This window comes from Tiliqua scincoides, chromosome 4 (assembly GCF_035046505.1).
Source record: "Tiliqua scincoides isolate rTilSci1 chromosome 4, rTilSci1.hap2, whole genome shotgun sequence".
NCBI classification, from domain to species: Eukaryota; Metazoa; Chordata; class Lepidosauria; order Squamata; family Scincidae; genus Tiliqua; species Tiliqua scincoides.
The window spans coordinates 144,005,001-144,016,649 of NC_089824.1; the positions used below are offsets into that span (position 1 = coordinate 144,005,001).

General features: G+C 43.9%; 1 protein-coding gene and 1 pseudogene across 1 annotated transcript in view; one reads left to right on the forward strand and one right to left on the reverse strand.

Moving 5' to 3' along the window:
- The window catches only part of AK5 (adenylate kinase 5), a 110,636-nt gene extending 104,942 nt beyond the window's left edge, over positions 1 to 5,694 (reverse strand). The window contains exons 1-3 of the mRNA XM_066625457.1: positions 5,511 to 5,694; positions 1,231 to 1,398; positions 35 to 204 (exon numbers count right to left, since the gene is read on the reverse strand). Of these exons, the coding sequence (XP_066481554.1) occupies positions 35 to 204; positions 1,231 to 1,398; positions 5,511 to 5,679 (507 nt within the window). The 5' untranslated portion in view covers positions 5,680 to 5,694. The remainder of the gene's footprint in view (positions 1 to 34; positions 205 to 1,230; positions 1,399 to 5,510) is intronic.
- Positions 2,115 to 2,234, forward strand: LOC136649962 (5S ribosomal RNA; annotated as a pseudogene).
- Positions 5,695 to 11,649: the final 5,955 nt, after the last annotated feature.

Consider the following 11,649-nt stretch of genomic DNA (forward strand, 5'->3'; position numbering starts at 1 on the left):
AAACAGATAAAAAATTGTTCCAATATAGTTTTACCTGTGGGGCTAATTCCCCAGTAGTAATTATCTTAGCAATCAGGCTCCACTTTCGATTACTACTTGTGTTGTGGATCTTCTTTCTTAGCAATTCACCAACAGAGATGTACTCAAATCCATAACGTTCTGCTATTTTCAAACTCTGGGTTCCCTTTCCACTTCCTGGGCCACCTGTTAAGGATAATATTAAACAAACACAAAGGCCTTATATATCTCAGATTCACTGTGGATTACCCATTATATCTCCTTGAGGAAGTCCTGGCTTGTGGGAGAATAACAGCGGGCAGGTCAATCAACCAGCCCCCTGTGCAGCAATGAAGTGGTGCCAATGAAGCTACTGCTGCATTCTTGGGGGGGGGGGGTCGGCCTCCTTGGGGTAAAGAGAACACCTATGGAATTTAGGCACAACCAATTCCTTAGTCATGACTAACTACACTTAGGATACAACCCTAAATGATCTAGTTGGACTTGTGCTAGAATTAAAAGAAGGTAATCAGCATTGAACAGAGCTCAAGTTATTTTGCTGAACTCAATGAAAATTAATGTGTTGCCCCCTTTCCCTGCATCTTGTGGTACATAGAAGGAGCAACTGTGTTTCTCTCTAGAACTTTCCTGCTAAATGGAGATAAGTGAAGGAGCTAAACTTGGGAAAACTCTTTTGATGAAGGCAAGTTTATCTTCCCCTCTGTGACTCTGGATCTAAGCTAGAGGATGAACTGTGTTCTCTCATCAAGAGTCTTCCCAAAAGCAACCATTTATCCTTACCGATGAACGGAAATGTCCTGTATGAAACATTCAAATGTATGGAGCACTGGAAAGGGGGCTACAATTGGTAAAGCTGGGGGAGGGGAGGTTACAAATGCCTCCATATCTCAGACTCTCTCATAATTCTTGTGGTACATAGAGGGACATGTCCCAAATTCTTAGGAGAGGGTCTGAGATATGGAGGCATTTGTAACCTTTGTCTGATATCTTCCAATGTTATCATATGCCCTAGTATCCATTTTGAGCAGTTAATCAGTGGTTTTAACTATGTGGTTAAATGCCACAATTAACCCATTTTTGCTCGACCCACAGGTGTACACATTTGGTCCTTGTTGCGTATATGAAATATTGGGCAGAAATTAATCAAAAAATAAAAATTATTGGTGGGGAGGATCCCCCTTGGCCTGCCCTCTCTATGCCCTCTCTTCTTACCTATGACAAGGATTATTTTAGGCCGAGGTCTTGCAGGATCAAATACATCATACTCCTCTATAAGTTCAGCTGTTTCTGAGAGGTCTGTGTCACTTTCTATGGAGAACTGGTGGATTGGAGGAAGTCGGTCGTATCGGCGGTAAGGAAAGTTGGGATTGTCTGGCATCACTATAAAATAGTTTAAAAAATGACAAAATAAAACTGTTATCAGTCATGAGGTCAAGAAACATTTTGCATTATTAAAACATTGAGCTGTTGGCATGTGAGTCTGATTGTTTGATAGGTAAAGAAGATGTACGGTTAAAATAATCAAATGAATGTTTTCAACTATTCTATTGAGCAGGCTGCCCAAACCCTGGCCCAGGGGCCAGATCCGGGGTTCAGATGAACACGCCTGCCCAGTAAGCGGACCTGACCATTCCACCCAGGAGCCGCGTGTAGTCCTCCTTGACCAGGGGAAAGGGACACTCTGGGCAGTCGCATCTGCCTGAACGTCCTGTCATGTGGCCTTCTGAGACACCGGACAGCAGACGCGACTGCCCAGAGCGTCCCTGTCCCCCGATCAAAGAGGAATACAGTCAGTGTCTGGCTGAAATGGTAAGATGTGGTCCGAACAGGAACTGCATTTCCATTGTGCAGCAGTGGTGAGTTTGGCCACCACTGCTATAGAGGAAGGAATGCAGCAAGAAGTGTTGTGGTGGGGTTATGTCAGTGGTTGAGGTATTCCACTGAGGTATTCACAGAGCCATAAGGATCTCTGGCTGTACAGGAAAGTAGACTGCCCACTGAAGGAAAGTAGTTTATATTTCCTAATAGAACAGCTAGTTTTAGCTAGGAGAAGGCCGGGCTGGTTTAGAACAGAACAGCTTTTCTCCAAGTGTGCTCCTCGCAGCAACTGTTACCCTGCACATGCCCGATCTCGTCTGATCTCAGAAGCTAAGCAGGGTCAGGCCTGGTTAGTACTTGGATGGGAGACTGCCTGGGAATACCGGGTGCTGTAGGCTTATACCATAGTCTTTCGAGACTGAAGGTTGCCAACCATAAGCTCCTCGCAGTCACAGGGCTCCCTGAGACCCATTTAGGGGTTCCACAAGGGCACCATAATTAGCCACCATCTGCCGCCTGCCTGGTTTGCTCATCCTTCCCTCCTGCCTCCCCCTGTTTATCGCTCCCATTCCCCTTCTGTTCCAGCTCTTTGTTGGTATTTGGTGTTGGGCTTGGCACTGCTCCACTCCGTGCACGTGCCTGTTCTTTGAGGCTCCCTGAAACTGCATGCATGTACCAGCAGGTTCCCCAAGACTCCTTTTAGGGGTGAAAGGGCTTTGGAGACCAAAAAGTTTGAGAGCCACTGGAATAGACTGTTACATTGTCGTTTCAGGAAAAAAAAACCAGTTTTAATAGCTGCCTCTAGTTTAACCAATCTAAATGAAGGAAAACCTAATAATTGCTGCCAGCTGAGATCCAAGGCAAGGCATACAGAAAGGCTTAGGAAACAAAAGACAGAATAAACAAGGACCTAGAGCAACTTTTTCCAGAGCCATGGAAATAAAAAGAGTACAAGAAGAGTCTGCACCAAGCTTCAAGGGGCTCTCCATGGGCCACTTCCTACCTGGATGGGCTCCAAGAGAGCTGCTCCACCACTACCACATGAAGTCTGTGGGAACAGAGCAGTGATTTTCAACCTTTCTCATCTCACGGCTCTCTGACAAGGCACTAAAATTGTCAGGTTGGGCTGTACTCTGAGCGGAGATAGAAAACTGAGAAAATGGACAGACAAGAGAGTCGTAAATGGCCAGGAGCTGCAGAGATGAAGAATCCCACATTGTTTGAAATAACTTGCCAAACTAGTGGCAAGCACCTAGTCTGCTGTGTTGTGATAATAGAGCAGAGAAAAATGAACTGGTCAGGAGACTGCAGTGTTGTGGTTGGCTGAGCGAATTAAGGAAGCCACAAGACATAGGAAGGGGAAAAGCAGCACCCCCAAGGATTTAAAGCAACAGTGCAGCACAATCAAATGAGTTGCAAAGTACTGTATCCATAATGCCACTTGAACTTCTCAAGGTTCAAAATGAAGTATTTTTCCTGTTTCATGAAAATATGCCAGAGCAAGCCAATAAGTAGATGATTTTCTTCAAATTCCCTATTTTTTCTTCATGAGGCAGCATTCTAGTTTCATTAACTGAGCACAAATGCTGCCAGGAGAGTTAACTATAGTATTAACCTTTATAAGTGTATAGACACTTATTCATACCTCGCAACTGGTTATTTGTCTACATCAAATAATGACTTATACTGTGGGAGCAGCGTGCTAGGCCCATCTTGTGATGGGCCTAGCAAGCTATATGAAGGACACACAGGACGTGTAGGCAGATAAAAACTCTTCCTGGCTAATAAATTTCTCATATTTGCAAGTATGATTTTAAATTTATTTTAAGCCACTATTCCGGAGTGGCTGTTTTTTTTATCCCCAGACATAATTTATATGTTTTAATCTAATTATGGTCTATGATGCATTCAAAGTATGAGAAGTACCAACTGCCTTGAAAAACCAAGGGCTTCCCTACACTTCTTGAAGTTATCTTAAAATGTTTACAATAGCAAAAGAATTAGCTACTTCTTACAGGTGTTCTGTATTATCCCAGCATTTTATGTTGCATTGTATGCTACCCCAGTCAGCTTTTAGCATAGTTTAATACAGTAGCTAAATTATAGTGTTTTTTATCCTAGCATTCTAACATCTACTTACATATATTTGGCAGTACCAACCAGCTATTGTATACAACAGCTAGGCACTGCGTATTTGTGAGAAAGGGCACTGCTGACAGTGCAGTCCCCTCTACATCCAATTGGAAAAACATTCTATTCAACAATGGAACTTTCCACAGCATCTTATGGCTGGAGAGCCATAAGACCCATACGTGCAGCAGTGGCTCCTGGACACCACACTAGAGCAGGTAAAGTCACAGATGATGTAGTTTGCAGGGTGGGAGTGGGAGAACCACAGGAGGATTGGGGGTAGTTCAAGGGCAAACAGGGAGCATTTCAAAAATGAGAGAGGGTAGATCTTTGGTAGCGGCAGTGCTTACTGAGCTACTATTCCCATTTCCTCAGCCCGACATGCCCCCTGCCAGCAAAAGAGCTGTTGGACATGCCAGCAAAAGAGCTGTTGTAAGTCCAAGGAGACCCACTAATAGGCAGGCAGCCTACAGAAAACATATTTTTACTTACTTCTCCCAGGTCTGGGTGACCCCACCATTGTATGCAGTGTGAGCTCTATCAGCACAGCTGCATAACAGAGGATGGTGGGGGACAAGAATGGGCTCCAAGGGCCCAATTCCATACAACTTTCCAGTGCTGTTACAGCCATGCCAATGGGACATGTGCTGTAACATCCTGCTGCATCCTGCTGTGGAGGGGCAGTCACAGATCTACCAGAGGCCTCCTCAAGGTAAGTGGACTTTTATTCCCTTACTTTGGGGCTGCACTTGCAGCTGTATTGGCACTGGAAAGTTGGATAGGATTGAGCCCTAAGGCCCAAATCCTAACCAACTTTCCAGCACTGGCATAGCTGTGCCAATGGGATGTGTGCTACTTCCTGTAATTGGGTGGCACTCACAGAGGCCTCCTCAAAGTAAGGGAATGTTTGTTTCCTTATCTCAGAGCTGCATTGCCCTTATGTCAGTGCTTAAGTGGGTTAAGTAAGCTAATCTTTATATTGCTTTGGAAAATTTCAGCAAGAGTCATATTTCTATATAATGTTCCATGCTAGTTAACTTAAAGGTATGTAGATCAGTCCCAGACTCATCACTGTAAGGAAATTAACATCATTTCCTGCTGATATATAGAAAACTTTATTCTCTTTTTCCAAAAATAAAGAATGCACCACCAACATATGTTGGTACAGAATTCATGGACATTTGACTATATGTATGTAGATGGACATTATTAAGCAATAAATATGAACTTTCCTCAAATCAATATGAGGCAAATTTCGAAGCATCTGAGCTAATGACCATTCATTTGAACGTTGTCACACATCACTGATGCTGTACAAGCCACGAAGCAGTGAGTCATGATCTTTCCACATGTCATTGATGTGCTAGAACAAATTGATCAAATCAAATGATCAAATGGCAACATGAAAAAAAAATCTAATTATGTAGCGGTTACCCAGACTCTAATATTATTCTCAATTACTCATTGGAATCCAACCAGAAATAAGAAAAAATATAATATATTTTTATATTAAATATGATATATATAGAGAGACAGCATCTTACCATTCCTGAAAAATGTTCTTCTTGACTGGCTGCCATTAAGAGGAGGTAGAGTCCTTTTTTCGGGACTGACAAAAGTGTCCCATTTCACTTTTTCTGCCCCTCCCAGTTCCTTCACTTTCTCTAAACATTCTTCCAGATATTCAACTGGATCATCAGGTTTATAGCACATTAATCCATTCAGTAAACTCTAAAGGAAAAAAAAAGATTCCAGAGTCATTTATAGTCAGTAGTAGACTGCGGTGTCTGAAAATAAGATTGCATTCTAAGCTTAAGGGCACAATCCTAACCAGATCTACTCAGAAGTATGTCTTATTTTGTTCAATGGGGCTTACTCTCAGGAAAGTGTGGTTAGGATTGCAGCCTAAGCAGCAACATCCTCTATATCAGTGTTTCTCAAACTGTGGGTTGGGACCCATTAGGTGGGTCGCGAGCCAATTTCAGGTGGATCCCCAAGCATTTCAATATTTTATTTTTAATATACGTATTAGACTTGATGCTACCATGGTCTGACTGCATTTGGGGAAATGTGACAGACCTGTACTTTTAACAAAATACTATGCATATTCTTTTAACAACGACAGTCAATGGGACTTACTCCTGGGTAAGTGTGGGTAGGATTGCAGCCTACATTTGCTAAAAATTTTTCCTGCTTGATGATGTCACTTCCAGTCATGACATCACTTCCGGTGGGTTCTGACAGATTCTCATTCTAAAAAGTGGGTCCCGGTGCTAAATGTGTGAGAACCACTGCTCTATATTAAGCCATCCCATGCAATATTGACAAAGGTGTGGCAGTCGGTAAACCACATTTTGCATATTTCAAGTCCTCTAGGACGTTATCAAGCATCTTTTCTTTGGTCTTCCTCTTGGTCTTTTTCCAGACCAAGATGGTCTGAACATATGATAGTCTTGGCATCTTATACTTGCTTGATTATACAGGAGTTGTTCGTACACAATACATGGCCAAACTAGCACAACCTAGATTTTAAAACCTGCACTGAAGGTGGTTTCTCATCTGCTTGAGTCCATACATCTTTATTTCTCCATCACTGCCACCACCTAACTTACATTATTTTACATAGACAGCGGGTGGTAAAACTGTCTATTTCCTGTTTCTTTAAAGTCCAGGTCTCACAGCCTTGTAAAGGAAGAATAATAATGTAGGAATAAAACTGCCTTAAGAAAAGTGCCTTAAGAAAAGAAAACTATTTAGCTGACGAAGTGTAAAGCAGCCATGTAAAGCAGTGTTGGGCTGGGAGGCTCAACATGGGGCTCTGGATGATTCTCCCACTCCACTCCCTCCCAGCCTGGCGGTGCGTGTCGCAGGCATGCCTTATGGCATGTTTGTGACACTCGGCGCCTGCACAGGCCCGATAGGATCGGGTCCTTAGTCTGAATTGTTAACCAACAGCTGCTTCCTTTGTTCTGTTTCATTTCTATAAAGAAAAGTTTCTGGTCTTAAATACCCTCTTAATGCAATTATATGTGTAATTCATTCCTCAGCGTTCTCCTAATCTGATGACAAATGTATTATTCTTGCCCAGGATGTTTATTCGAGGAGTCTGTTATTTATCCATTTACCTTGATTTTGTGCGTATAAACTGCATTTAGATTCCATTGTGCTTTCCCGCTGGCAGAACAAGTGTTTTGCCAGTGCTAACTGTTGCAAAAGTGCCATAAAGCGCTTTTTAGCAGCATGCTCAGTAGCATTCTGCTGGGATGCCAGTGGGAAAGCCAGCACCTTCTTGACTGCATTGTCAGTTGTCTTGCCACCCGCAGAGGCAGGTAAATCAGCGGGAGAGGCGACGAAGGGCAGGGAGGGGTAAAACTGGTTGACAATAGTGCATACTGGATCCTACACCTGTGCTTGAAAGTTGGATAGCTTCTCTGCTTCCTGCAGCTTCCCTGTTCCCTTTTTCTTGGAGTTGTGCTAGCAAAATCGCTAGTACAGGTCTGAGGAGACCCATTGTGAAGCAGGAGTCTTACAAAAGTGTAAGGGGATTTAAATCTGCTTTCACCTATGAAGCCTCCCCCACCCCATGGACAAAGCACACCCACTTTTGGTGTGGTTGCACGAGAGTGGAGGGGTTGGATTGGGCTCTTAGGCTGCAATCCTAATCTCACTTTCCTGACGAGTACGATTGATAGGAAGTACAATTGATGGGGAGTCAAATCCCCATTGACAATTATGGGATTTACTTCTCTGTAGACACATGTAGGATTCCTATCCAACTTTCCAGCACTGGTGTAGTGGTGCCAATGGGGTGTATGCTAAGGGTGTATGGGGTGTTGGGAGGGTGGTTATGGAGGCCTCCACAAGGTAAGGGAACATTTGTTCCCTTGCCTCAGGGCTGCATTGCAGCTGCACCGGCGCTGAAATGTTGGATAGGATTGGGCCCTTTGTCTGTTGCTCAAATCCACTTTCCTAGACATGAGAAGCTGATTAATGATATCACTACAATACTTCAAGCCATGAATATTTTACAATAATGCAAATTATAGGATATTTCTTTTTGTTAAGTTTTTCAGCAACTAATAACATGGTAAAATACATCTGTGCTATAGAACATTTGCTTGCAAGGCAGTGGCAGTGGGTTGGTTATTTAACTGAATTCCTTGAGGGGTGTTGGTGAGGCACAAGCTGGACAGGAAAATTTATTTGATTTCTTTCAGTTGCATAACTCTATGAAATCCATAATGCAACTGTTAACAGGCCTAGGAGGGGCGGTAATTTGTACCCGGGCCCAGGGTCAAAAAGGAGGCCTAGGAGCCAAAGGAGGGGGCCCAGAAATTTCCTGGGCTCTTACATTTTCCTATCTATTCAGATGTTGCCTGCATGGGATGCTGGGGACACTACCATGAGTATGCAGCTGCACCTACTGGAAAGCCATATATGCTTAGGAGTGTGTCTGGTTTTCCATATTACTGTTTCTATCTGCCGATGCCACATGGGTGGGTAGACCTGGGCTCAGAAGACTTTTCCAGCTGTCTCCACTCTCCCCCTATCCTGTTTTGCCCCTCCCTGCCCCCATTCTGCTTGCCCATCACCACCCTCCCCCGCTCTTTTACCCCTCTCCCTTTGCAAAGGGGCCCCAAAGAAACTTTGTACCCCCTGATAAAATTGCTCTCAGAGGCCCTGACTGTTAATACATACAAACCATCATATGAATAACATTGAAATGATCTAAAAAAGTCATTTGATATTAATATCTTTATTTTTTAATTCTGTTTGTATTTGTATTTAATAAAATAAAAACATGAAAAAATGAAAAAGTCATTTGATATAATCTGCTGAGACTGCATCACTTCAGAATGAAGTCAGTTTACATTGTCTCATATATCAAATACTTATACTTTGTATATGTGTGGTACACTACATCAGAAGTGAGAAGGAGTCTACCCTGATCTCCCTAACGAGCTACTTTTCTGCATACCGGGGCTTTTTGATCTGGCAGAGCACTGAATCACACAGTTCCTGATTTGCATTCCAAAGCAGTACCCTCAGTCTAGGAAGCTGACTTATACTGAGTCAGAGTATTGGACCATCTAGCCCAGAATCTCTAAGATTTCATGCAGAGATCTCTCTCATTACATACTGAATTTTTTAACTGGAAATACCAGGGATTAAAGGTGGAATCTTCTAAAAACAAAGCATTTGTTCTACTGTGAAACTACTGCATTGTCCTTCCTGAATTGTACAACAAGCTTTTTTTGAGCGCTTGAATTGTCTTCAACCAAAACCTAAGGATATTCTTGAAATAATAACAATACTAGTATAGAAACAGTTTAGATCAGTAAGGCTGGCTTTATTTTCCTATGTACTAATCATGGACTCCATAGGTCAATATAATGTAAAATGTGCAAACAGTATTAAGACTTAAATTTCTGAACAATGAAATTCAGCTACATTTCCAAAACTACTCACTGATCATATTTTCACTTAAGACCAGTTTTGTCCTATTAACAAATACAGCTAACGTATGACTAGATCAGATGAAGAACTTTGCAGATAACACTTGTTAGTCATCATTAAAGACGTCATAATAAATGCATGTGCTATGGAGAGTTGTGTTGAACTTACAGAAAAATGTCTTCTGTACAGCGCAACTGAAAAATCAAAGAACTGAAAATGCAGATTTGGACTAGCAATTCTTTTATTGGCCTGGATTGGATGAAAGAGACTATAAACCAGAATTGCACTTAAAACACAGCTGTATTGGCAGTTTGCTGGCTTTCAACATACAATCACATCCTACAGTATCTGACCTGAGTGCATGTATTCACGTTCAAGTGTGAATACTGAGAGATGAACATGCTGCAGATTTATTAAATGTACATTGGTGTAAAGCAACCATTTTAAAACAGATGGTTTAAAGCACATTATGTACGGTGGTGTAAAACAACCATTGTATGTAATTGCCATATCATTCCTGAGGCTGCAAACAGTTTCTCTGTGCTTCAAAGACAATACTGAAATCAGTGGACTAAATATATGCATAACACTGTAGAACCCTCTTTTTGAACAGTTCAAAGAAATCGTTAAGAAGTTTAAAATGCACTAATCTGAACAAACATATCTGCACCACATTGTGTAACTGAGACATACTGTGCATATGATATATAGATTACAACAAACAGATAATGGCCACTATTTGTATCAAAGTTAGGACACAATGCTAACCAGATCTACTTAGAAGTAAGTCCTATTTTGTTCAGTGGTGCTTACTCTCAGGAAAGTGTGGTTAGGATTGCAGCTTTAGAGCCCAATCCTGTGCTCAGCGGCATGGCTTCATGCCACCGAGCACTGTTGCAAACTTGCCTCACCGCCAGGCTCCCGCCCGTGCTAGCTCAGCGCCGGTTAGTGCTGGGCTAGTGCGGGGAGGTCGCCCACCTTCCGCAGCTCGGTGGTCTCCTGGACTGCTGAGCCACAGCAAGGTAGGTGGGGGCGGGGACAGGGGTGGGGAGGAGACATTCCGGGGAGGAGGGAGGCTGGCGGGGGGTGGAGAGAGGGCAGGGAGGAGGCGTGACAAGGAGGCATGACCCAGGGAGGGGGCTGGCTGGAGGTGTGCTGGGGGAGGGAGGGAGGCAGGTCCGCAGAGCTCCGCTCTGTAGGATCCAAGGCGCTCAGGGAGCGCTCCACGCCCTACAAAAGCGCCTTTACCTTACTGCCGACCTTTTGGTCAGCGGTAAAGTGAGTAGCCCCATTGCCTTGCCTTACCTGGGAGAAGGGGACAAAAGAAGGGGACCCTTCTCCCAAGGTGCCTCCCACAGTAGCCCAGGGCATGCAGGATCCAGCAGCAGCCATTCTTGGTGCCGCCAAGCCTGGGCACTCCAGGCAGCTCAGGATTGGGCTGCCCGTTATGCAGTTGTTGGTAGAGCATCAGGCTTTCCTCTATTTCTCCTTCCTGAAGTGGAAACACATCAACTCCACTTCAGGATAGGACAAAATTCCTAAAGAGTGAAGTTCTTAGGACACGGGTATCTGGTCCTGTCAGGCATCTCAGTCCAGCACGTATGACTTCTTAGGTTGTTCCCACACAGTGGTTTTGATGGCCGATTGAAATATCAGATACCTATTCCCTCATTCACACATGTGGAAGAATTCAAACCAGGCTGATCTCCTGCCTGGCTCCATCCATCCACACCACATCCATCCACACCAGATCCGACTGGACACAGGCTAGGCCCCACTACAGGGCCTACTCTGTGGCAATAGTGGCAGCGAAGCGCTTCTTCTTCTCTGCCACTATCGCGTCCGCACATAGCCGGCCAGCGGAACTGATTCGTGTGTTGCGGGGTCTCCTCCATCAGACCCCATCAGTGGATCAGGAGGACCACACGGAGGTCCGCTGTAACATCTTTGCCAGGCACTGTGCAGATAAAATCACTCGGATTCGCCACAACTTGGACACAACATGTTGACAATGTCTAGTGATTTCCCTGTGGCACCTGTCAATCCTGTTTTGTGGGATTCTTTTCAACTTGTAGAACCTGAGGATGCGGACAGGATCCTTTGGAGTATGAGGCCATCCGCCTACCCGCTGGATCCGTGCCCAGCATGACTGGTTAGATCTGCCCTGGAGGGACTGGCCGAGTGGACAAAGAGGGTAGTAAATTCATCTTTGAGGGAGGGGACGAT